The 27,938-nt window shown below is 42.5% G+C and overlaps 1 protein-coding gene across 2 annotated transcripts in view; it reads right to left on the bottom strand.

Annotated features, from left to right (window-relative positions):
* The window catches only part of ARHGAP10 (Rho GTPase activating protein 10), a 421,521-nt gene that overhangs the window by 150,890 nt on the left and 242,693 nt on the right, over positions 1 to 27,938 (bottom strand). For both annotated transcript variants that reach the window (XM_073576247.1, XM_073576246.1), the window contains 2 exons: positions 24,087 to 24,145; positions 7,594 to 7,699 (listed from right to left, as the gene is read on the bottom strand). In XM_073576247.1, the coding sequence (XP_073432348.1) occupies positions 7,594 to 7,699; positions 24,087 to 24,145 (165 nt within the window). The remainder of the gene's footprint in view (positions 1 to 7,593; positions 7,700 to 24,086; positions 24,146 to 27,938) is intronic.

The raw sequence follows: 27,938 nt of genomic DNA, 5'->3' as shown, positions 1-27,938 counted from the left end.
AGATCAAAATATCATCCAGATAGATAATCAAAAATTTATCGACAAAATCTCGGAAAATATCGTTCATGAAGCACTGGAAGACAGAAGGGGCATTAGTGAGCCCAAAAGGCATCACCAGGTACTCAAAATGTCCCTCCGGAGTATTAAACGCCGTCTTCCATTCATCCCCATGCTTAATGCGAATAAGATTATACGCCCCCCTGAGGTCAAGCTTGGTAAACCAGCAAGCACCTTTAACTCTGGAGAATAGATCAGAAATCAGGGGTAACGGATACTGATATTTAACAGTAATTTTGTTGAGAGCACGATAATCAATACAAGGTCTTAATGATCCATCCTTTTTGGCTACAAAAAAAAATCCGGCACCTAAGGGTGACGAGGATGGTCTAATATGACCCTTCTCCAACGCCTCCTTAATATAGGATCGCATAGCCTCGTGCTCGGGTACAGATAAATTGAAGAGCCGACCCTTGGGAAATTTACACCCCGGACTCAGTTCAATTGCACAGTCATAACTCCTATGAGGAGGCAGAGACGCAGACTGATTCTCACTAAATACATCATAAAAGTCCGCCAAATAATCAGGAACATCATGCGACTGAGGAGAGGTGGAAAACACCAGAGCCTCACTAAAGGCACACCGACAACCCCAACTCACCACAGACACAGATTTCCAATCCAAAACTGGATTATGAATTTGTAACCAGGGAAACCCCAGAACAATAGTATCATGCAGATTATGTAACACCAAAAACCTGCAATTTTCTTGATGGTCTGGGGCGACCCGCATTACCACCTGGGTCCAAAACTGAGGTTTATTTTTAGCCAAAGGAGTAGCATCAATCCCCCTCAAAGGGATAGGCATCTGCAGAGGTGTCATCGGAAATCCACAACGTTTAGCAAAATCCAAGTCCATTAGGTTTAGAGCTGCTCCCGAATCCACAAAAGCCTTGGCGGAAAATGTGGACAGGGAGCAGATCAGAGTAATAGCCAGAAGAAACTTAGGTTGAACACCACCAACAGAAAACGTGTGTGCAAGGCGTTTCTCGTGTTTAGGACAGACAGAAATAATATGCGAGGCATCTCCACAGAAAAAACACAACTTATTACGCCTTCTGAACTACTGACGCTGCTCTCTGGAAAAGACTCTATCACATTGCATAGGTTCAGACATCTGTTCAACAGGTGGCAACACCTCTCGTGCAGCTCTGCGTTCGCGCAAACGCCGATCAACCTGAATGGCTAAAGACATAGAATCGTCAAGACCAGAGGGAACAGGAAATCCCACCATAGTATCTTTTACGGCTTCTGACAACCCCTTCCGAAAGAGAGCAGCCAAGGCATTATCATTCCAGGTAGTAAGTACTGCCCACTTTCGGAATTTTTGACAGTACAATTCTGCAGAATCACGACCCTGGTTCAATGCCAGCAGGGTCTTTTCAGCCTGATCAATGGCATTAGGTTCGTCATACAACAACCCCAAGGCCTGAAAAAATGCGCTCACATTAGTCAGAATAGGATCATCTGGTTTCAAAGAAAACGCCCAATCCTGGGGATCGCCACGCAGCAAAGAGATGACAATTTTAACCTGCTGCGCGGAGCTCCCTGACGAGTTAGGCTTCAAGGCAAAAAATAATTTACAATTATTTTTGAAATTCAAAAATTTAGACTGATCCCCAAAAAATACATCAGGTGTAGGAATCTTTGGTTCAGCAGCATGTGAATGAGCAAGGTAGGCGGAAATTCCCCGCACTTCCGCAGCGAGCTGCTCCCTTCGATCAGACAATTGCTTTATCTCCATTGAGAGAAAAAAAAATTCCCCCTACGGCCTCAGAGATATAGAGGAAAAAATATACACACCTTTTTTTTTTTTTTTTTTATACAATTCTTTCCTGCAATTGAGTACCCTAGGATCAGCGGTATGGCGGGTGATTCTGTTATGATTGAGTCACCGTAGGAGGCAAAAAACAGAAATACTAGCTAAGTCCAGAAAACCAGAGAAGTTGGCAGCTATCGGATTGCAGACCCCTGAACCTATCAACAACAACTAGCAGTAGCCGTGGGGGGTTCCTACGGTGCCCTAGACCCCTCGATCACAGCCGGAGAACTACATAGCCTAAAGACAGAAAGGGAAATCTAAACTGCCCCAGAGCAGACCCCAAAGCAATAGGCAGCCCCCAACATATAATGACGGTGAAGCAAGATGAAAAAACACTCACACAGATAGAAAGATAGGCTGAGCAAATGATGGGGCCCAAGTTAACCAACTAGGACAGGACAGGAAAGCTGCTGTCTGCAATCCGCCAAAAAACCCTATCAAAACAAGGGCCAACAGGCTGATAGGGAAAAAGGCCCTGAAGACGCTAGGCTTCAAAAAGACTATATCAGCACTCAGGTATTTTCTGAAGACAGAGCAAAAAGGAATTCAACTCACCCCAGCAGGGAATGGCAGAAATTCAGAAAAACAAGGCAAAACAAAACAAAACACAAATGCAAAAAGCAGTGCAGAAAACTTAGCTTTTGAGGAGCAGGAATCAGACTGGTCTCCTAGAATCCCTCAGAGAGATCACCAGCAAGGCAGATGGGCGTCGGCTGCCCTATATCCAGTCAGCAATTCCCGTCACCCAGTCATCATCATCATACCCAGGTGCTTGGTAATCAGCCTCACTACCTTCCTTCACCAGAAGAGGGAGTTCATCAGACCTCAATGGTGAAGGGGAAAATCAACTCACAACAGAGCTCCATCACTGGACACAGTATGGTCAAAATTCATTAAGGCGGGCATTGTCGGGTAATGTGTCACAGGTAAACAAAGTGGGTGCAAGGAATAAAGCGAGAGTGAGGAGGAACGTAAGGCAGAAACTAAACTTATAGGGGTGTTATATATTACAATATAGCACAGATAAGCTTAAAAAAAAAAAATTGGATTTCAGGGTCAGACAGCTTCTTTAGCAAAAAGCAACTTTGAAAGTTTCCCCCATTGCAGGGTCTTCCCTCTTTTCCTAGCAATTGGATGTGAATACTGACCATAGATGTGATAGCTGTTGGCCGAACGCTCGTTAAGCAGACATCCATCATCCCCGAGCTCCCCACACACAAGTGAGCAGCCAAGAACTCATGAGGTTTTAATAGGAAGAAAGGAAAAAGTGGTAGGCAGTGACTTATCTCCCCTGAAAACAACAGGATCACTCACTGAAACCTCAACAGCCGAATCCTCTCCTCTGACTTCTGTTATGAGTAGAGCCGGGAGACCCCCATACACATCAGACAGTTGACTGGTCCCAGTGGCTTCAGCCGCCATTCATCCAATGTGTATGGGAGCCTTAAGCTGGGTTCACATTGCATTAAGGGGATGCATTTAACACATTTGTTACATAGCGGCATTAACGCTATGTAACGGATGCGTTAACGCACCCCTAGACTGCTATAGACGAGCGCATCGCTAACGCATGTTATAATCAGCATGTGTTAGCAATGTGCCGTCATTCTGTGACGGGCCCTCGGACGCGGTCTGCAGCGTCCAAAGGTCTGTCACTACTAGCGCAGATGAACCATCTGTGCTAGCGGGATCGCATAACGCGATCCAAAAAAGGCAGATGAGCTAGCCAAGTCCGTTTAACGCATACGTTGAACGGACTGCAGTAACGCAATCTGAACCTGGCCTTAGAAGGGTTTTTTCCCTTTCACAGTTTCCACCGCGTGCCAAAAGATCTGATATTAGCAGCAGCGCTGACCAGCACTAAAAAATCTTTCAGCATCTGTCTGTAAACCCTATTCCATAATACTTATGCTAAACGAGGCCACATAGCTAAAAGACCTAAAATAAGCGCCATTTCTGTTCACATTATGTAAAGATATGCATTAACATTCACTTTTTGCTCTGAAAAGTACAGGTCAGAGTGAATTATCCTGGTTGGGCAGAGTTATCACACGTACAGTTTTTGACTTTGACAAAGTTAGTAAAATGCTTTGACATTGGTCGAAGAGAACACTTTACTTTGTTTACACAGTGGGAGACTTAGTAGCCGAAAATATAGCTGTCTCAAGTGCCACATTTATTAATAGTCTTAGACACTTTTGTGTCTTTCTTGGCACATTTAGGTTACGTTTCCACAATGACTTTTTGGTGCGTAATCAGTTCCAGCAAAGTGGAATTACAACAAAAAAATGCCTGTAAATGACTTTATCAATAACATTCTGCCAAAACCAAATAGCAGAAAGAATCAAAAACAACGCAGCTTTATTGAAAACATGAAATACCAAACAGACAAAACCGCAATAAAAACACACTCAAAAGGCAATAAAAAAATCCCAAAGTAACCTAATTGGTTCAGAAATACAAAATAAAAAATGCACCAAATTCAATCGTGGGCATGTAACCGTACAAAGTATCTAAATATGGAGTGATGCTAACAATGCGTAAAATTCACAAACGTTACTAAGGGTGCAGCAGGTTTTTATTTTTCCAGCTTAAAAGGTGGTCTAAAAGAACTGATGGTTGGGGTAATATTAGAGGAGACCGTGTAAAAATGCAACAGATTTATCATCCTACATCAGCCACTGTGGTAACTTTGATGAATTTTAACATTGTCTACTCAAGCTTACTCTGTCTATCATTTACACAAAGTTAACCGCTTCCCAACCGCCGATGGTAGAGAAACATCGGCGCTTGCTGGGCTTTGTGCAGCGCCGACATTTATCTACTGTTGGCGGCTTTGTGCCCCCCGGGACTCCCATGTACCTTATAATGCGGGGATCCTGCTAGCTGTGACCTGCAACCTCATCGAGACCTGATTGGTTCAGGTCCTGATGACAGCGACACAGCAGCCAATGAGAGAGATGGCTGGGAAAGCTTGTTGTAGCAACAAGCTTTCCCGGCGATCTGCTTCACAGTAACGCTGTTTCTCCTCTGGATCTCCTGTTAGTGCGAGATCAGAAGAGAAACAGTGTGGCAAACACTGCTGGCAACAGCTGTGCCAGGCAGCGATCTTGTCACACAGTTAAAATAGCAGGTATGCAGGTTAGGGTTACTGTTAGGGTTAGTGTTACTGTTAGGCTAAAGTTAGGGTTATGCTAAAGTTAGGGCTAGGGTTAGGGCTAGGGTTAAGGCTAAAGCTTGGGTTAGGATTGAGGCGGGGCTAGGGTTGGGATTAGGGTTAGAGGTGTGTTGGGGTTAGGGTTGGAATTAGAATTGGGGATTTCCACTGCACATCAGGGACTCTGCAAACGCAACATGATGCCCGCAGACAATTCCATCAAAGTCTGAATTCCAAAATGGAGATCCTTCCCTTCTGACCTCTGCCATGCGCCCAAACAGTGGTTCCCCCCACATATAGGGCACCAGCATACTCAGGACAAATTGGACAACAACTATTGGGGTCCAGTTTCTCATGTTACCCTTGTGAAATTGAAAAATTGGGGGCTAAAAGATCATTTTTGTGAAAAAAAAGGATTTTTTTTTATTTTCACTGATCTACATTATAAACTTTAGTGAAACACTCGGGGATTCAACGTGCTCACCGCACATCTAGATAAGTTCCTTGGTGGTCTACTTTCCAAAATGGGGTCACTTGTGGGAGGTCTCTACTGTTCAGGCACATCAAGGGCTCTGCAAATGCAACATGACGCCCGCAGACCATTCAATCAAAGTTTGCATTCTAGAATGTCACTACTTCCCTTCCGAGCCCCACCGTGTGCCCAAACAGTAGTTTTCTCCCACATATGGGGTACCAGCGTACTCAGGACAAATTGCACAACAACTTTGGTGGTCTAATTTCTCCTGTTACCCTTGGGAAAATAAAAGTTTGGGGACAAAATGATCATTTTTGTGGAAAAAAATATGATTTTTTATTTTCACGGTTCTACGTTATAAACTTCTGTGAAGCACTTGGGAGTTCAAAGGGCTCACCACACATCTAGAAAAGTTCCTTGACTAGTCTAGTTTCCAAAATGGTGTCACTTGTGGGGGGGTTTTCACTGTTTAGGCACATCAGAGGCTCTCCAAACGCGACATGGCGTCTGATATCAATTCCAGCCAATTCTGCATTGAAAAGTCAAATGGCGCTCCTTCCCTTCCGAGCTCTGCCGTGCACCCAAACAGTCGTTTACCTGCATATATGGGGTATCAGCATACTCAGGACAAATTGTACAACTTTTGAGGTCCAATTTCTCCTGTTACCCTTGGTCAAATGGTGCTCCTTCCTTTCTGAGCTCTGCTTGTGCGCCCAAACAGTTGTTTACCCCCACATACAGGGTATCGGCGTATTCGGGAGAAATTGCACAAAAAATTTAGTGGTTCATTTTCTCTTTTTACAATAAAAAAAAATTGGTTCTGAAGTAAAACGTCTGTGAAAAAGTTAAATGTTTATTTTGTGAGGTGGTCCCTGAAAAAAATGGTTTTGTAAATTTTGTTGTAAAAATGAGAAATCGCTGGTCAACTTTTAACCCTTATAACTTTCTAAGAAAAAAAAAAGAATTTTGTTTCCAAAACTGTGCAAATGTAAAGTAAACATGTGGGCAATTTCATTAACTATTTTGTGCGATATGACTCTCTGATTTAAGGGCATAAAAATTAAAAGATTGAAAATTGCAAAATTTTTGCCAAATTTCATATTTCAAAAGTCATATCAAAGAAATTTTACCACTACCATGAAGTACAATATGTCATGAGAAAACATTGTCAGAATCACCAGGATCCGTTGAAGCGTTCTAGAGTTATCACCTCATAAAGAGACACTGGTTAGAATTGAAAAATTTGGCCTGGTCACGAAGGCAAAAACAGGCTCTGGCGTGAAAGGGTTAATCTGCCCCATACTGTTATTAATGCTGCATTTACATAGGCAGATAACAGGCAACGAGCATCCTAGGAACTCTCAAATATCTGATAACTGGGCAATGTAATCAAGCTGCCAATGATCCAAACAAGCAAAACGCTCGTCCATCAGGTAAAATTATTACTTATAATCTTGCTGAAAAGTCATCGTTCTCAACAGCACTTCGCCCTGAGTAAAGCGGATATGTGCCGCCGAGAAGGGTATTATATGCACACAGCACAATAATATTAAAGGACCCCGTCAGCACAAACAACGGTATTAAACTGCAGATATGCTGTATTTGCAAAGTTTGAGTTTCAGTCATGGGGCGGTGCGGGTTTCATCAACACTCTGAGTATAGAGAGCGGCAGCTGTTACCGTGCTCCCGACACTCACTGACACTCGCTCTGCATTAGGGCCGGGTGCGTGGTTACAGCTGCCACTATGTAACATCAAAGTGCTGCCCCCATTACTGAAACCCAAACGCTGCCGGGGGGGAATAAAGTTCATTTCCTCCCCGCAGCGTTTCGCTAAGTGCGGGCAGATTACTACCGCTATTAATCTGCAGATTGCCCTATATCTGCAGGTTAATAGCATTTTTGTGTCCATTTCAACTATTGTTGTGTGAGTTTGTAAGTGTTGTCGGTCAGTCAAAACAAGCTATTTAACAAGCGCCAATTTACTTACATCTAGCCAATCAATGGTTGGTTAAAGGCACTTTAACATGGAAAAAAAAAAGAGCAGAAGTACTAATACAAATGGAGGATTAGGCGATACTTACTTTGCCAAATGTTGAAATAGCAGCTGTAACATTTCTTGATTTTTCTCCGGAAGTTTGTAAACTAAAAAATGAACAGCATTCACCCGAGACTCTGGACTTCCACTTTCTGTGGGAGGAAAAAATATCATAAGAATATATGGTAGTTACTATTCACCTACAGAATACTTCCCGTACATATGATTCTAGACAGCGTCCCTATACATTTCACCACAAATTTTTTATATAGAACCAGTCAGTAGGTTTTTAGACCCCACAGAACAGTCATCACAGTAAAGTACCTGTAATGATTATTACTTTCATACCTTTATGTTAGATATCCATGTCTCAGTTATCTCGTAATCCATTTTCTTATGCAAATGATCTCACAAGATCAGGGGCTTGACCTGCACTTACAGCCTTCTAGTCTCTCTTCCGCTCTGTCCTCCAGGCAACGGCCCCCCACTAGTGATTGCCACCTCTGTGACCTGCTACCCCGGCCAATATCTCATGCAAAAGCCGTTATTCCAGGAGGCCCCTGCATTTGTGAGATCCCTTCCATAAAAATTTGCTGATGCCTTACACAATAGCGGAGACGTGGATTTGTAATATAAAGGTATGAAAGTAATTCTCATCATTGAAGGTACTTTACTGAGATCACGTTGAGGATCTTAAAACCTGCTGACAGGGTTTCCTTTAAGAGGCAATCACATTGTGATAGTTCTTAAGGGGTCTGAGGTGGCGGCTGATGTGGTGACACATTCTATTATTTTTGGGATACAGCTCTGGCAAAAATTAAGAGATCACCACATCAAAACCCTGTCATGGGCAGCCCATTCTCCAGACCTGAACCCTATTGAAAACCTCTGGAATGTAATTAAGTGGAAGATGAATAGTCACAAGCCATCAAACAAAGAAGGATTGCTTTAATTTTTGTACCAGGAGTGGCATAAAGTCACCCAAAAGTGTGAAAGCCTTGTGGAAAGCATGAAAGCTGTGATTAAAAATCATGGTTATTCCACAAAATATTGATTTCAGAACTCTTCCTGAGTTAAAACATTAGTATTATTTCTACATGATTATGAACTTGTTTTCTTTGCATTATTTGAGGTCTGAAAGCACTATTTTTTAATTTTGACCATTTCTCCTTTTCAGAAAAAAAATACAAAATTTATTGCTTCGAAATTCGGAGACGTGTTGTCAGAAGTTTATAGAATTAAAAGAATTTACATTTTACTCAAAAATATCCCTATAAAGAGAAAAATCAGACAAACTGAACTTTTTGCAGTGGTCTCTTAGTTTTTGCCAGAGCTGTATGTCTGATTATAATGCATCTTTATCTCTTTAATCTTGATTTTACTTTTGTGCATTACATTGCACCAAATTTCTATATGTCTAACGCTCAAAATTGCATTGTAATTCATTTTGTGGTTATCTTAAAGTGCTTATTCATACAGTGGCTTGCGAAAGTATTCATTCCCCATGGCTTTTTACCTATTTTGTTACATTACAACCTGTGTTTAAATATTTTTGTAATCAGATTTGTATGTGATCTAAGTTGGTGAAAGGAAGTGAGAAAAATATAGGCATAAATTAAATTTATGGGATCAAAGATCTAAAAATTGGCATGTGGATATGTATTCACTCCTTTTGCTATGAAGCCCTGAAAAATATCTGGTACAGGCAATTACCTTCATAAGTCACATGCTTAGTGAAGGGAAGCCCACTGTGTGCAATCTAAGTGTCTCACGTCTGTCAGTATATACACTCCTTTTCTGAAATACCACAGAGGCTTCAACACTATTAAGCAAGGGGCACCTCTTACCAAACACACAGCACGGAATGTACTTAAACCTAATGCGACATGTTAAAAATCATCAAAATAAAAAAGGCTGGAAGATAATCAAATAATCAGGCATAAAATTCATTATTCTGTTCGAGTCACCTTTCTTATTCCTTCTGCGCAAATCTATCCAGGTCAATAAGAATCATCATTTTATTATTAAAGTTGTCTGTGCAATAAATGTGATTTTATCTTGTTTCACATATTTTCTTAGTACCTTAGGAGTCTACAACTACAAAATGCCTAGTAAAGTTGCCTTTTTTAACCCCTCAGTGAGAGAGCCAATTTTGACCTTAAAGGGAGCCTGTCAGCAGGATTGTGCCCAGTAACCTACAGACTGTGTCAGGTTGGCATCGTTATACTGATTAAAATGATACCAGGTTTGATTAAATCTGTCTTGTGGTTGTTGTATAATCTTTATTTTCAGTTTTGAGTTAAAGTGCCCCACGGGGACCCTGTTTGCCTGCACTTGCGTCTCTCAGGTAATATGCAATGTATATGTGTTAGTTTACTCGACTTGTATTGGATTTTGCATCTATCAGCTTGTGTCTAGAGATGGCCTTATAGGCTCCTATATTGTGTTTTTCACTTGCTGACTAGGTCCTGATTAGTAATTTCTAAAGGGGCATATGGCAATACTTTTGTACTACTGGCAACATGGTCTACTGTGTCCTTTTTCTTGGCAATGATTAACCAGCACTGTAGCATGTTTTATTTTGTTCCTTGCCCTACCACTTAATAAAGCAATTTTATATTATGATCATTGGTTGTTGTTTTTTGGATTCGTCCCTCTCCCCCTCTTCATGTGATTTTTTACAACCGGTCAGTTATAGTCTACGGTGGTTTATTGTAGTGGGACATTGACTACGATTGTATTTGATATGACAGTTGCTATCCCACCAAGGACAACATCTGCAAGGAGTTTGTATGTTCTCCCCGTGTTTGCGTGGGTTTCCTCCGGGCACTCCGGTTTCCTCCCACACTCCAAAGACATACTGATAGGGAATTCAGATTGTGAGCCCCATCGGGGGGACAGTGATGAAATGTGTGCAAACTGTAAAGCGCTGCGGAATATGTTAGCGCTATATAAAAATAAAGATTATTATTATTATTATTATATTGTCCCACATGACTTTTATACCGGTTTTCACTACCCTTCTTGTATGTTCCTCAATTGTAATGGAAGAGAGAGCGTCAGATAACGCTCTCTCTCCCATCAGTCCCCTCTGCTCCTGACTCACAGACGGTGCGCAATGACGTCACTTCATTGCGCACCCGCTGTGTGTCTGGCAGACGGGGCAGCAACTGACACTGAAGCCGGGATCAGCGTTGGAGCGAGGAGGAGAGGTCAGTATTGTGATTTGTTTTTTTTTTATATCTCTATATCTATCTATCTATCTATCTCTCCAGCTATCTATCTCTATCTCTCCATCTATCTCTCCATCTATCTCTCCATCTATCTCTCCATCTATCTCTCCATCTATCTCTCCATCTATCTCTCCATCTATCTCTCCATCTATCTCTCCATCTATCTCTATAAATATCTCTATAAAAGTCCAAAAACATGAAGCAGCACTCCTCATGGGCCAATAAAGGGCACAATCTTTTTGCTATATGGAGTGCTGTTTCATGTTTTTGGACTTTAATTACAAGGTTTGGTATATACCTATGAAATGCTGTACCCTGTCTTTTAGTGCTGTGCATAACTTTTTTATATTATCTATCTCTATCTATCTTAGAAATAAAGATAGATAGATAGATAGATAGATAGATAGATAGATAGATAGATATAGAGACAGATAGATAGATATAGAGACAGATAGATAGATATCGAGATAGATATAGAGATAGAGACTATATCTCTATCTATCTATCTATAGCTATCTATATATATCTCTATTATCTATCTCTACATCTATCATCTACTTATCTCTATAGTCATCTATTTCTATATCTATCTATATCCATTATCCATCTTCTATCTATCTATATATCTATCCATAGATCTGTCTATTTATCTCATATCTGTCTATCTATATCTATCTCTATGTCTATCCATCTCTAAAGGCCCCGTCACACTAAGCGATCTCGGTAGCGAGATCGCTGCTGAGTCACAACTTTTGTGACGTAACAGCGATCTCACCAGCGAGATCGCTGTGTGTGACAGCGATCAGCGAGCGGCCCCCCTGCCGGTATCGCTGATCGCTGGAAGAAACCTCTGGACATTTCTTTGGTAGCTGGTCTCCCGCTGGCCAGCACGCATCGCTGTGTGTGACAGGCGGGAGACCAGCGATCAGGTGTAAAAAATAATAAAAAAAAAATAGAAAATATAGTTATTCTCACCTTCCGACGTCCCGTTCAGCCATCCTGCCTCTCTCCACGCTCCGGTTCCAGTGATCCTTTGCACGAATGACCGCGAGACTTTGTTATCCCTCGAGACCGTGACATCTCGCGGTCATTCTCGCAAGAGAGAGGCAGGATGGCTGAACGGGACTATCTATATCGATCTACCTATATATAGCATTATACCCTATGAGGGGGGCAGCATTATAACCTATGAGGGTGGCAGCATTATACTATATGAGGGGGCTGCTTTATATTCTATGAGGGAGGCTACCCCAACCCCTGCTACATAATTAAGATTTGTACTACCTTATATTATACCTGGATATTAGCGTGTTTTACCGCACAATTGGTGGTCTTGTATTTATTTATATGTAGCTACATAGTGGGCCCCAAGAATGATTTTCTCTGGTGGGCGCAAGGTGCTCCAGTCCGACTCTGTGTGTGTGTATTATATATATATATATATATATATATATACATACACACATACTATATATATATATATATATATATATATATATATATATATATATATATATATACACAGTCATATGTAAAAGTTTGGGCACCCCTATTAATGTTAACCTTTTTTCTTTATAACAATTTTGGCTTTTGCAACAGGTATTTCAGTTTCATATATCTAATAACTGATGGACTCAGTTATATTTCTGGATTCAAATGAGGTTTATTGTACTAACAGAAAATGTGCAATCTGCATTTAAACAAAATTTGACCGGTGCAAAAGTATGGGCACCCTTATCATTTTCTTGATTTGAACACTCCTAACTACTTTTTACTGACTTCCTGAAGCACTAAATTGGTTTTGTAACCTCATTGAGCTTTGAACTTCATAGCCAGGTGTATCAAATCATGAGAAAAGGTATTTAAAGTGGCCACTTGCAAGTAGTTCTCCTATTTGATTCTCCTATGAAGAGTGGCATCATGGGCTCCTCAAAACAACTCTCAAATGATCTGAAAACAAAGATTATTCAACATAGCTTTTCAGGGGAAGGATACAAAAAGTTGTCTCAGAGATTTAACCTGTCAGTTTCCACTGTGAGGAACATAGTAAGGAAATGGAAGAACACAGGTACAGTTCTTGTTAAGCCCAGAAGTGGCAGGCCAAGAAAAATATCAGAAAGGCAGAGAAGAAGAATGGTGAGAACAGTCAAGGACAATCCACAGACCACCTCCAAAGACCTGCAGCATCATCTTGCTGCAGATGGTGTCACTCTGCATCGGTCAACAATACAGCGCACTTTGCACAAGGAGAAGCTGTATGGGAGAGTGATGCGAAAGAAGCAGTTTCTGCAAGCACGCCACAAACAGAGTCGCCTGAGGTATGCAAAAGCACATTTGGAAAAGCCAGTTACATTTTGGAAGAAGGTCCTGTGAACGGATGAAACAAAGATTGAGTCGTTTGGTCATACAAAAAGGCGTTATGCATGCGCTGTATTGTTGACCGATGCACAGTGACACCATCTGCAGCAAGATGTTTTTGAATATCCATATTGAATCAGGAGCCCCATATAATGCTCCATACAGTTCATGATGGCCCCATAAGATGCTCCATACAAAATACACCCCATAAAATGATGCACAAAGGTTAATAATGGCCCCATAAGATGTTCCATAGAATAATATGCCCCATATAATGCTCCATAAAGGTTATGGCCCCATAAGATGTTCCATAGAATAATATAACCCATATGCTGCACCATAGATTATGCCCCATATGCTGCCCCATAAGATGCTCCATACACTATGCCCCCATAAGATGCTCCATACAAAATATGCCCCATATAATGCTGCACAAAGGTTAATGATGGCCCCATAACGTGCTCCATAGAATAATATGCCCCATATAATGCTCCATAAAGGTTATGGCCCCATAAGATGCTCCATAGAATATACCCCATAAGATGCTCCATAGATTATGCCCCCATAAGATTCTCCATAGATTATGCCCCCATAAGATGCTCCATAGATTATGCCCCCATATGCTGCCCCATAGACTATGCCCTCATATGCTGCTCCATAGAATATGCCCCCATAAAATATGCCCCCATAGAATATGCCCCCATATGCTGCTCCATAGAATATGCCCCCATATGTTGCTTCATAGAATATGTCCCCATTTGCTGCCCCATAGAATATGCCCCCATATGCTGTTCCATAGAATATGCCCCCATATGCTGCCCCCATAAGATGTTCCATATATTATACCCCCATATGCTGCTGCAAAAAAAAATGCCACACTCACTTCTCCCTCGCTGGGGGCCAGGTGCCGGTGTCGCCCCTCGCTCAGGACCTGGCACCTGAGATATTCACCTGTCCGGGGTCCATTGCTGCTCACCGCTGTCTTATGCATCCAGTGTCAGTGACTGTTCAGCTAGCAGAGGGTGCAGCGCACACTAACCACATCATGGTGCCCTCTGCCGGCTAAACGTCACTGACACAGGACGCAGCAGACAGCGGTGAGCAGCGTGGGAACGGGGACAGGTGAATATTGGATATACTTACCCCCTCCTGGCGCGGTCTCTGCAGCCCGGCTTCTCATATGGTCTCCCTTCCTTCCTTCAGTGGTCACGTTGTACCTCTCATTAAACTAATAAATATGCGCATATTCATGAGTTTAATGAGCGATACCACGTGACTGCTGAAGGGAGACCGTGGAAGAAGCGAGGGGGCTGCAGAGACGTGCCGGGGGGTCAGTATGATCTCTGACACCCCCGCTCCCCCTCCCCCGCCGACCCCCAGGTATATGACTTGTGTATATGCCAAGAGGGGGACTTTCAGCCCACCAAAAAAAATGGGCTGAAAATCTCGGCTTATACATGAGTATATACGGTATGTAATATATATATATATATATATATATATATATATATATATATATATATATATATATATATATATATATATACAGTGCCTACAAGTAGTATTCAACCCCCTGCAGATTTAGCAGGTTTACACATTCGGAATTAACTTGGCATTGTGACATTTGGAATGTAGATCAGCCTGGAAGTGTGAAATGCACTGCAGCAAAAAAGAATGTTATTTCTTTGTTTAATTTTTTTTTAAATTGTGAAAAGTTTATTCAGAGGGTCATTTATTATTCAACCCCTCAAACCACCAGAATTCTGTTTGGTTCCCCTAAAGTATTAAGAAGTATTTCAGGCACAAAGAACAATGAGCTTCACATGTTTGGATTAATTATCTCTTTTTCCAGCCTTTTCTGACTATTTAAGACCCTCCCCAAACTTGTGAACAGCACTCATACATGGTCAACATGGGAAAGACAAAGGAGCATTCCAAGGCCATCAGAGACAAGATCGTGGAGGGTCACAAGGCTGGCAAGGGGTACAAAACCCTTTCCAAGGAGTTGGGCCTACCTGTCTCCACTGTTGGGAGCATCATCCGGAAGTGGAAGGCTTATGGAACTACTGTTAGCCTTCCACGGCCTGGACAGCCTTTGAAAGTTTCCTCCCGTGCCGAGGCCAGGCTTGTCCAAAGAGTCAAGGCTAACCCAAGGACAACAAGGAAGGAGCTCCGGGAAGATCTCATGGCAGTGGGGACATTGGTTTTAGTCAATACCATAAGTAACGTACTCCACCGCAATGGTCTCCGTTCCAGACGAGCCCGTAAGGTACCTTTACTTTCAAAGCGTCATGTCAAGGCTCGTCTACAGTTTGCTCATGATCACTTGGAGGACTCTGAGACAGACTGGTTCAAGGTTCTTTGGTCTGATGAGACCAAGATCGAGATCTTTGGTGCCAACCACAAACGTGACGTTTGGAGACTGGATGGCACTGCATACGACCCCAAGAATACCATCCCTACAGTCAAGCATGGTGGTGGCAGCATCATGCTGTGGGGCTGTTTCTCAGCCAAGGGGCCTGGCCATCTGGTCCGCATCCATGGGAAGATGGATAGCACGGGCTACCTGGAGATTTTGGCCAAGAATCTCCGCTCCTCCATCAAGGATCTTAAGATGGGTCGTCATTTCATCTTTCAACAAGACAACGACCCAAAGCACACAGCCAAGAAAACCAAGGCCTGGTTCAAGAGGCAAAAAATCAAGGTGTTGGAGTGGCCTAGTCAGTCTCCTGACCTTATCCCAATTGAAAACTTGTGGAAGGAGCTCAAGATTAAAGTCCACATGAGACACCCAAAGAACCTAGATAACTTGGAGAAGATCTGCATGGAGGAGTGGGCCAAGATAACTCCAGAGACCTGTGCCGGCCTGATCAGGTCTTATAAAAGACGATTATTAGCTGTAATTGAAACAAGGGTTATTCCACAAAATATTAAACCTAGGGGTTGAATAATAATTGACCCACACTTGTATGTTTAAAATTTAACTGAGCAACATAACTTTTTGGTTTGTAAGATTTATGCATCTGTTAATAAATCCTGCTCTTGTGTGAAGTTTGAAGGCTCTAACTTATTTGCATCTTATCAAACCTGCTAAATCTGCAGGGGGTTGAATACTACTTGTAGGCACTGTATATATATATATCCACACATATATTGACTTAGTACTTTAAGATAGATCCTCATCAACAGTGGTCGATAGGGCAATTATATCAATAGGTTTACATACCGTACTTAAAAATCAATAAATATCTCAAGATATTGTATCCATCTGATTATATTCATGTGCATATAAATAATTCATTTATACTGTGAGAAAAAGAAAGTGTACCTTCGACCAACTCTTTCAATATAATGGTAACATGAATTTTGGAATGAGCTCTCCTCATCACTTGGCACCTACAGGTGTAGGTAATGAATTTGTAACGAACTTCTATTTAAAATCCCCATTCAGTGGTTATTAGCAGAGGTATTGACATGGATCCTGATCTGATGTGTAAAGGATTCTGCTTTCTACCTTATGGACTAATGAAGTCGTTTTAAGCTTTTCCCCTGAGGAACCCATGATGGAGGAAATGCGTCAGAAGGCGCATAAGGAATATATAGAACCAACGCGGTATTAAAGGGCTAGCTGTGAACTGCCCTCGTAAGGGCAGGTGTTATTGGGGCTTGGGGTCAGACCGTATACAAGTGCTCCCTGTCTAATGCCAGATGCAAACAATTTCTGTCCAGTATATCTGTGAGGGTGCCAATTAGGCTAGTTTCACACTAGCGTTCATGGGCGCAGCGCAGGGCCGCCGCTAAGCCCCGCCCCGATCACGCCCCCTCCGGTCAGTTCCTCCTCTGATCGCGATCAGCGTATCCTATATTTAGCGTTGGATACGCTGATCGTGCGCTGGTCTGATTTTGCTGGCGCTGCGCCCTTTTGGCGCTGTGCCCAGAGCACAAAAATGCAACACAGCGTGGTCAGCGCATTATCAGCGTTTCCAACGCTAAATATAGGATACGCTGTTCGCATGCAGACTCATGCGATCAGAGGAGGAACTGACCGGAGTGGGCGCGGCTAAGGGCGGGGCTTAGCCACGGCCCTACGCCGCGCCCACGAATGCTAGTTTGAAACTAGCCTTTATGAGGTATGATCATTCCAATATTTATGTCACCGTTATATCGAAAGAGAAAAAAGGTGTAAATTAACTGCCAAAAATTTGAGAAGAACTGAACGTGAAGCAAACAGGAACCCATTATCCTCCTGTGCTGTTATATTCCAGAACTGAAGCCTCCCTGGAGTGTCCAGAAGTACAAAGGTGCTCAGTGATCAGAGACATGGCCGAGGTAAGGAGGCTGAAACCCAACCACCACTGAACAAGACACAGAAGGGTAGAAGTCAAGAAAGGGACAAGAAATTTCTGAACACAGATTTTTCAAAGGTTTTATGGACTAATTAAGTGAGACTGACTCTCGATGGACTAGATGGATGGGGGCCTTTGGCAGGAACAGTAATGGGCACAGACCTCCACTTTGACTCAGATGCTAGAAAGTTGCAGATGGGCTACTACTGTTTTTTTTCTGGAGTGGTGCTTCTAATCTAAGTAATCTAAGGTCCCTGCACCCTGTCTTATTCTCACCAGCCGCTGTCTTCACCTTCTGTCAACACCGCTCCCATCAGTCTCCAGCAGTTTGAAATCTGCCGGATCGCTCCAGGGTTACTTGGAGCAAGCCGGGGGTCACAGCACTATACAAGTCTATGAGAGCCCCGATCTGACTCTCATAGTGAGTGAAGACGGAGGTGGAAAAGTATAAGAAGATGGGCATGGACTTTAGTTGAGTAGCACCATTCCAGCGCTGAAACAAAAATGCTGGAGTGGTGCTTTAAAGAACACTGTCAGCACACAATGACTGTTCAAACCAAGTACAGATACTCGGTGCACCATGTCGGGGCCAATCATTTATATACACCTTCCCACCTACTTGGTATCCAGCATTCTCCACCCTTCATAGAATCATAGAATGTCAGAGTTGGAAGGGACCTCAGAGGTCATCGTGTCCAATCCCCTGCTCAATGTAGGATTCACTAAACTATCTCAGACAGATGTCTCTCCAGCCTCTATTTGAAGACTTCAACTGAAGCAGAAATGGCCACCGCTCTAGTTGACTTCCTGTGAACTAAGGATGACATCACCTATCAAAAAGCTCCTGGCAGCTGTCAGACACCTACTTCTTACCTAGCGCTACCCTTATTTGTAATTATTATGTTGCTGAAAATTTCATTTCTCATTTATCCTAGGCTGCTTAAGATATAATTTCTACTTTAAAGGGAAGCTACCGCGCTTGTAGATCATTAATAAATCAATGTAATATAGCATAACATGCTGTAAGGCTGGTTTCACATTTGCGTTTTTAGCGCTGGAAAAAAACGCATACGTGCGCATGCGATTTTTCCCCTATATTTAACATGGGTGCGCATACCTGCGCGCTGGCATGCGCACGTATGCGATTTTCATGCGCTGCATTTTTTTGGGGTGTGCGTTGGTATTTTCCAGACGCAGCATGTTGCATTTTTTGGCCCTGGAAAAAAGCGCATGCGCACGTATGCGCACGTTTTGCGCTAAAAATGGCCATTATAGCCTATGGATGCGCATACGTGCGCACTGGCATGCGCAGGTATGCGTTTTTTTAGCGCTGCGTTTTTTGGGTGGTGTCCACTTGTTATCCTAGTTATAATCTTCTAAAGTCAAAAAAAAAAAGTCTATATAAAGGAGGTGCCTGCCAAAACTCTGCCACTACTACACTGACAGATTGAAGAGCAGACAGTCAACCAAGAACCCATTATATCAGCGAAGAATGTGAGTATATAACATTATATGCCTGTCCTTTTAAATTATGTATGTACTAATGATTTTTATTATTTTTATATGCAGTATGTCTTCAGAATCCGAGTATTCCCAATCGCGGCAGGAATTGGCGCAAGCAGACCGTGAGGTGATTATTTTCATGCATCTGGTAAGTATATCTGCTGCTTCTCCAAATCTCTTACGTTTTTTTCAACTTTTTTAAGACATCGTCATCATCATCTGCGGACGGGACTAGTGAGGGCGAAGAGCAGGAGCAGCGAAGCCAAGTCCCGGTGGTGATACGGAATGTAAGTATCAAATGATTTGTAATGTTCTTTATTTTTTATCTTCTATTTTTACTCTTTTTTTTGTTTCTTTTTTTGTAACTTTTTATTCAATTTAAATTTGATTATTCTAATGAATGTGTTTTGTCTAGGTTCCACAACGGGATGAAGACGTCTACCTGGATAATGAGCAGCTCATCAGCCTGGTCCAGGAGCGTTCGCCGTTGTGGGACAGCCGTGACCGGCTGTACAAGGACAATGTGGTGACCCGGCGGCTATGGAATGAGGTGGCCGCAGCGTTGATGGATGGCTGGGACAGCGCCACAGCATCCTCCAAAAAGGCGTTTAGTGAGTATTTCCCTGCTCTGTATTGTGCCGCAGTGACTGTTGTCCTTGACGGCACTGTTGGGTTTCGTGCTAGGTGTATTCTAGCAGGAAACCCAACAGTGTCATCGGGGTCTACAGTGACTGCTTTGAGTATTGTATTGCTACATTGTGCCGCAGTGACTGTTGTCCTTGACGGCACTGTTGGGTTTCGTGCTAGGTGTATTCTAGCAGGAAACCCAACAGTGTCATCGGGGTCTACAGTGACTGCTTTGAGTATTGTATTGCTACATTGTGCCGCAGTGACTGTTGTCCTTGACGGCACTGTTGGGTTTCGTGCTAGGTGTATTCTAGCAGGAAACCCAACAGTGTCATCGGGGTCTACAGTGACTGCTTTGAGTATTGTATTGCTACATTGTGCCGCAGTGACTGTTGTCCTTGACGGCACTGTTGGGTTTCGTGCTAGGTGTATTCTAGCAGGAAACCCAACAGTGTCATCGGGGTCTACAGTGACTGCTTTGAGTATTGTATTGCTACATTGTGCCGCAGTGACTGTTGTCCTTGACGGCACTGTTGGGTTTCGTGCTAGGTGTATTCTAGCAGGAAACCCAACAGTGTCATCGGGGTCTACAGTGACTGCTTTGAGTATTGTATTGCTACATTGTGCCGCAGTGACTGTTGTCCTTGACGGCACTGTTTTTTTTTTATCAACAGTGGACAAAGTCCGAACACGTTGGCGTTCGATCAAGGACCGCTTCAACAGTGATGTTCGTGCTGAGGGCCAGGTTCGCAGTGGATCTGCGTCAAGGACCAGAACTAGATACCGTCACTATCACGCGTTGCAGTTCCTAAGACCGGTCCTTGCCACGAGATCGTAAGTATTATACATTTTGGGTTTTTATTTTTATTAATCTGTGTTTTTCTAATCCACAGCTGATGCTTCTTGTAAAGGCATGGTAGTAATGATTTTCTTTTCTTCCACAGCACCTGGAGCAGCACCCTGCAACCTGGCCCTGGAGCGGTCCTTCCTCGGACGTCCTCTGACCCGTCCCAGCCATCCGACAGCCAGGAAGCACCTTGCAGGTCAACCACACACACAGCTGGTGACCAGGAAGCTGGGCCATCAGGTGTTCCCCTGTCCCAGGTCTCTGCCACTGGTTATGCGGGCACTACCCGCCAGCGGCAGAGGGCCTTGGACAGGAATGTCTTGCCCGAGTTTATGCATTTGAGCGAGACATTTAATTCCAGCCTCAAGTCACTGTCCGACAGAGTTGAAAGCGGTTTTGCACTCATGGAACGTGGTTTTAACCACTTTGAACACCGCTTCAATTCTGTAGAACAGCGCCTTGACCGTCTGGAGGCCGACCTCAACAGACCAGCACACCATTTTTTTAGTAAGATTGAAAAGGGCATGGCGGAACACCTTAGTCCTGATCAACAGCTGAATGTGCTGCAGGCCTGCAACAATGCTTTCTTGCAGGCTATGCAGCATAATCGGTACGGTCAGCAGTCAGTGGTGTCCTTTCCACCTGTGCCACCATTGACTCGCTTCACCTCACTACCGACTTGTGCTGCATACCACTGCACGGACACCTCTATTCAAAGCCAGGACACCCACCGTTACACCACCACAAGTCTGAGTGCAGCTGGTCACTTCACCGACACCACCATGGCAAGCGCTGCTCCTGTCTGGAGCACCACCGCCAATCCCATGCATGCGTGAAGCTCAGCCACCACTAGGCAAACATGGAACAGCCCTGCCGCTACAACAACATGTAGTAGCCCTGCCACCACCACTCTGCAAACCTGGACCATCACTGCCGCCACCAGTCCTCCTGCAAGGACGAGCACTGACAACGAAGAGCAGCAGCAGCCACCTCAGCAGCAGCAGCCACCTCAGCAGCAGCCACCTCAGCAGCAGCAGCAGCCACCTCAGCAGCAGCAGCAACCACCTCAGCAGCAGCAGCCACCTCAGCAGCAGCCGCCACCTCAGCAGCAGCAGCCACCTCAGCAGCAGCCGCCACCTCAGCAGCAGCCGCCACCTCAGCAGCAGCAGCCGCCACCTCAGCAGCAGCAGCAGCCATACCAGCAGACGGGGGACCTACATTCCATATTTGCCCCTAGTTCAAGGCGAAATCAATCAAGGCGGGCATTGGGCCAAAGTCGGTCCAGGCACACAAGCCTACGGCGACATGCCATTACAACTAATGTACCTGAACAGATTTCCTCTCCTCCAAGTGTTCCTAGTTTAATTCCCTTAACTGGACTACCTTCCCCCACAAGTTTTGTTGCCCCTTCCCCTCAAACACCGTCTTCAACTGCAAGTGTTGCATATTCCCTGCACACCCCCAAATTGAAACCATCTGCCCCCAAACGCCGTAAAAAATAATTTTTAGGTTTATTTTTGTGATAAAAAATAAATTTACATTTGTGGTTCACCATTACTAAGTTTCATTAATGTTGTTTGCGCCGCTCACACACACTGATGGGTAAATACATGTTAAAAACCAACCCAAGGCCTAGTATAGTCATATGTGAAATAACACGGACTAGTATAGTCATACCAAGGCCTAGTGTAATAACTCGAGTTTTACCAACTTGGATCTGGTTTCATGAAAAACAAACTGTTGAAACTTGTCTTAAAAATAAGTTTCTTTCTAGTTTCACCAGTTTGTTTTTTGTGAAACAAGATGCTAGTTGTTAAAAATCGAGTTATTACAGTAGGCCTTGGTATGACTATACTAGGCCGTGGTATTTCACATATTACTATACTACTAGCCCCAAGGCCTACTATACTCATATTTGAAATACCACGGCCTAGTATAGTCATTCCAAGGCCTAGTGTAATAACTCTAGTTTTACCAACTAGAATCTATTTTCATGAAAAACAAACTGTTGAAACTTGTCAAGTTTCACCCGTTTGTTTTTCGTGAAACAAGATACTAGTTGGCCAAAATCGAGTAGGCCTTGTTATGACTATATATATATTTGTAAAAAAATATATATAATATTTTTCATATAGAAATGTTTGCAAACAGTGCAAACATTGCATTAATACATTTTAGTTACTATTTTAAGCTTAATTTCACAAAAAAACAAACTACAAGAAAATTGGTGGCATCTTCCCTTTAAATAGGATTGCAGTGATAGACTAGACAAATCTGTACAATGATTAGCTGCAGCGTTACTAATGATCTATATCTAAAATTTGTTGTGTGCACTCTCCTATGTACAAAGAGATTGTCTTCACATGTGTCCCAGGGAAGATAGTCTCAGAGTATAGTATCTGATGCATCTTCCGACTGTCTCCCCTGCCTATTTGCATGTGCTGACATTAAGAAACTTATTAAACGCAGGTGGCAAAAGAAACAAATGAAGTTGCATCACAGAACTGCTGCACCTTGACATCAAATTATTCTATGTCACTAATTTATCACCAGCAGCAATTAGATAGAACTCAATGAAGACCAAATGCAGTCCCCCTGTGCAGAAGATGCAGGAAAATCTGAGAAATGTAGAACGTAATCTGAGAAATGTAGTCTGCAATAGGAAAACTACATCAGAGGGCACAAAGAAATCAATATTGACTGACAACTTATAAAGAGCTGAACTAAAACAGGTAAACTTGAAAATGGTGTAAAACTACAAAGTTTATAAACATCACAGAGCAGGGGGTCCCCAACTTGTGTTTCATGGGCCCATCATGTGTGGACCACGACTGCCTGTCAGCTTGGTTAAGTAGTATCTGGTCTAGGAAACAGCTATGAAGAGCAGGTCTCCAGATGGTGAATTATATGAGTAGCTCCACAGAAGAGCAGCTCTGGATGCGCATATACTCGCCTTGATGGTTTAGAGAGAATTTAAGTATGGGAGCGTACAAAGAAGAAATTTGCGCACACAGAACGTAACTAGTAAAGGTAAAACTTTATTGAAATAACTTAAGCACGGCTTGTTGGAGACAGGATGACACTACCTATCCTAAGAGGGGAGGATTGAAGCTGAATGAAATAGTGTTGTAAGAGTTCTTGAAAGGAGAATACTGAATAGGGGTATTGTTGGAGCCTCGGGATCTTTGTATACTGCCTCGTTGTTTTTTCTACAATAAAGCTTTGGCTGACTTTATAATGGCGGCTCTGGGTGTCACAAACATGAGGGGGACAAGAGCTGGATGTGGCTCACGACAGTCTCTTAAAGGTGAATGTGGCTCTCAAGGTCAGATAGGTTGTGGACCACTGACTTAGTGCATGCCAAGTACACACTATTAGAGCTCCTTCTCTAAAGGCCACCGTTTTAATGACCAGCTAATCAAACCGGTTAAATTACAGAATTTTTCTTTTTTTTCCTGTACACTGTGCACCTAAAATGTACCTAAAAGTGTATATTGTTACATAAAGTATACTCTATAAATTACATAGCTTTATACACCTATCCTATTTAGTGTATACTTTATCTGCTTGTTCATATGGATCACTGATAAGGAACAAACAAAGAATAAAGAAAGTGAATATTTACTGGCAGGATTGATGAACTGTTCATGCAGCTCGTATGTCATCAGTGGTTCTGGCAGGCTCCTGAAATACAAGGACAGCTCAAAGTTAAAACAAACCCTGTCAAGCTATTTTAATATATACTGGTTATGCAACATTTCTAAGTAGTATTGCAGCACAATTAACACATTTATTACTGAAAGTGCTCATTCACCTTAAATGTCGGGCATCCTGAAAACGCTACATAAACCTCTAATTATAAGAATATATATGTTGCTTCATTAGAATTTTTGACAACAGACTTTGTAAAGATGTTTTCACAACTTTTAAGAACTCTGTAGCTTATATTCTGGATGCCTGTGTTCGGCCTCCTTCACATGTCCGTGTTTCAGGTACATGTGGCATCTGTTTTTTTCACGGATACCACACACTCAATATAATTTATGGTGCTGCACACATGTCCATTTTTTACCAGCAGCACGGATAGCAAGGGTCAATACATGTCTATGGGTCCGTGAAGAACACGTACAGCACACGGATCGCATCCATGTGCTGTATTTGTTTAACAGTACAAAGTATAGGAGAAGTTTTGAGCAGGGCTGTGGAGTCGGAGTCGTGGAGTCGGAGTTAGTTTTGGTTGGAGTCGGAGTCGGTAGAAATGTACCGTCTCCGACTCCAGCTTTAAAAAAACTGTATTAATATTTCATAATTGAACTTTCATATGAATTTTATAAATGTTACTCAAATATATATGTTCTATCAAACTATGAACAACAGTGATAAGAAGTTCTGCTGGAGATAGAGACATTTCTTACTTCTTGTGTGTCACTGTTCTCCACTGCCCTTATCTAATCTTATACTTGGTTAACCTCATGCTGCCCCAACCCCCCTACTTACAATGTATGAAACTGAAAGTGAAAATGTGTTGCAAATTCTTAGTAGTAAAGCTCCTCCTCTAGACTAGATCATACTAGGTGTGCGTCTTCCAAGCATCTCACAGCTGCCTGCTACTCAGAAGAGGAAGACTGTAAGAAGTATTATCCTTTCAACAAACTTTGCATCAGTTAACTGTGAGTACATGAGGAATAATAACAGTATTACTGACCACTATATCAGTTGTACGACCTGGCAATAATTTTGTACAATTGTTTTTAGGAAAAACAATTGTCATTTGGATTGTGAATGCAGAATTAAAAACCTGAGAATGTCAAAGAAGCATCACATTAAATCAGCTGTATTTGAACATTTCACCATCACTCAAGATAGAAAACATTATGTCTGTCAGTGTATGACAAATGATCCAGACGAAAACAAATGCTGTGAAGCCAAGATGAGTGCATATTCAGGCAAAGATAAAAATGCTCCTACCAGAGCTTCTAATCTAAAGAGACATTTACAGCGCTTTCATCCAGAAGTACTGAAAGCAGTGGATGAGAAAGACTGCATCCAAACCAATGAACCAGTGCCCAGCTCTTCCAGCCAAACAAAGGAGCAGAGAACTTTGCAGCCATCAGTTGCAAGATATTTTGTCAGTGACAAAGTTACTGTGACAATGACAGTAGATACATTTAAAAAACAGATCATAGAGCTTGTTGTATAGGATAGTGTGCCTATTTCATTATTTTCACGACCAGCTTTTATGTGTCTGAATGGGGAAATGGCCCGCAAGCTTGGTGTTTCTCTGGAGAGAGAGAGTATTAGAAAATTAGTAATCGAAGAAGCTTTTAAACAAAAGGAAGAACTTAAAAAAACTCTCAAGGGACGCTTTCTGTTTCTTAAAATGGATGCCTGAAAACGTCACAGAGTGAACTATTTTGCCATCAATGTCCGATTTGTTTGTGACAAAAATGAAATAGTTACCAAGACATTGGCAGTAAAAGACACCAAAGCTCATCACACCAGTGAGTTTCTCCAGGTCTTGGTGGAAAAGGTTCTGCAAGACTATGAACTTAAAAAAGAGCAAGTTCTTTCTGTCGTAACTGACAATGCTTCAAATATGATAAGTACTATTAAGCTAATGAATGAGAGTAATGATGGTGACCAGCAGCTAGAAGAACATTCTGGGTCCACAGACACAGAAATGTTTGAAATAGAGGAACACAGTATTGTAACTGAGGAGCAAACTGAAGTTGCTTCAGATGAACAGCAACATGATAGTTTAGATGATCTTGTTGAAACTGTGTCAATATGTTCTTTCATTCATCACATGCGCTGTGTTGTGCATACGCTACAGCTGGCTATAAGAGACAGTCTGCAAGAAGGACATGCTGCTGCACTGATTGGCAAGGTGAGAAAATTGGCTACTGTTGCCAGAACCCCTAAAGTTGACTCAATTTTGAAGAGACGTGCTGGAAAAGGGGCAATTATTGATCAAGCCACACGATGGGGCAGTACTTACTTAATGATTCAGCGCTTGGTTGAACTGAAAACCTTTCTTGCAGACATGGCTAACCCTCAACTGACGCTCAATGAAAGTCAGTGGAATCAGGTGACTGAGCTGGAAAAATTGCTAGAGCACCCATTTACAGTGACTAAAAAATTACAAGCAGAGGACTTAACTCCAGGTATTTTCTTAAAGGAGTGGAAGAACCTGATGTCTCGCCTGTCCCAAAGAGGAGGGTTAATTGCAAGTGGCATTGCTACATCAATGAAACGGAGAGAGGAGCTACTGTTACAAAATAACATTCTTTTGGCAGCTGTTTATGTAGACCCAATGCATCGGATTCTTCTAGATGATCAACAGCTAAGTAAAGGAAAAGAAGCTCTGTTTGAAATAGCAGTAAGGATGAAAGGGTTGCAGGACAGTCAGGAGGAACAAGAAGAATTTGGTCGTCCTGCCACATCTTCACCCTCATCATCAACTGATGAAGAATTTAATTTCGAAAAATATTTGGATCACAAGGACCGTGCAAAGCGTTCCCGCATAGAAGAAGAGTCATCCCCATCAAGGAACACAGCCAGTACATTTCAGCAGAATTTTTCATGTGCACTAAAAGAAATTGAAGAAACAAAACAGGGCGCATCCACTGTGTGAAACCTTTAAAACACAATTGTAATGGTGAGGCAAGGAGAGACTCACCTGATAGGGTTGTGAAACTTCGGTCACAACACCTACAAACGCATGAAACAGCTGCTGCAGTCTGCACTGGGTCCAAGGACTTGTAAGTGAAGATGGCTTTAAGGTGCAATGATACACTGCGCTGCTGTAGGTATAATTCAAGGAAATTTATTGGTGCCTACGCGTTTCCTGAGCTGTCCCAGCTCACTTCATCAGGGCATGATACAAGCATGCAATGCAGGAGTTTATATACAATCCAAAGTGTTAAAAAAAAAAAGGGGGGCAGGACAAGTAGGTTATAGCAGGTTTCTCAGGCATGATTTTGTTTAAAATGGGGTCTCTTTTGACAATATGCCACAGACCCTCCATGATGTTCCTGATAGATTTGTGTTGTGAACTGTAGGTGGTGATAAAGTTGGTACAGAATTTATCACCTGAGGGTTTGGGAGTGGGCTTTCTGGACAGTAAAAGATCTTGATTAGAATTTTTAAAAACATTCTCACATGTGGAAGAAACTAATTTTCTAGGATATTTCTGACTTAAAAACCTCTCCTTTAAAATGTTAGCCTGGCTTGTAAAATCATCATCACTAGTACAGTTCTTGCTGATCCTTTGGAACTGGTTGTGAGGGATATTAAAAAGCCATTTCTGGTAGTGGCTACTACTAAAATGGACATAGCTATTTGTATCTACATGTTTAAAATAAGTCTTGGTGCAAATCTTATTATTCTTGACATAAAAAGTAATGTCTAGAAAGTTCATGGCTTGGTTACTGATGTGAGGGGTGAATTCCAGTCCCCAGTTATTATTCTGTATGGT

The sequence above is a fragment of the Dendrobates tinctorius genome, unplaced genomic scaffold, assembly GCF_039654945.1.
Source record: "Dendrobates tinctorius isolate UK_male_01 unplaced genomic scaffold, ASM3965494v1 ptg000008l, whole genome shotgun sequence".
In the NCBI taxonomy this organism is placed as follows: domain Eukaryota; kingdom Metazoa; phylum Chordata; class Amphibia; order Anura; family Dendrobatidae; genus Dendrobates; species Dendrobates tinctorius.
Note: the sequence above shows the minus strand (reverse complement) of the source record. Positions and strands in the feature narration are given on the sequence as shown.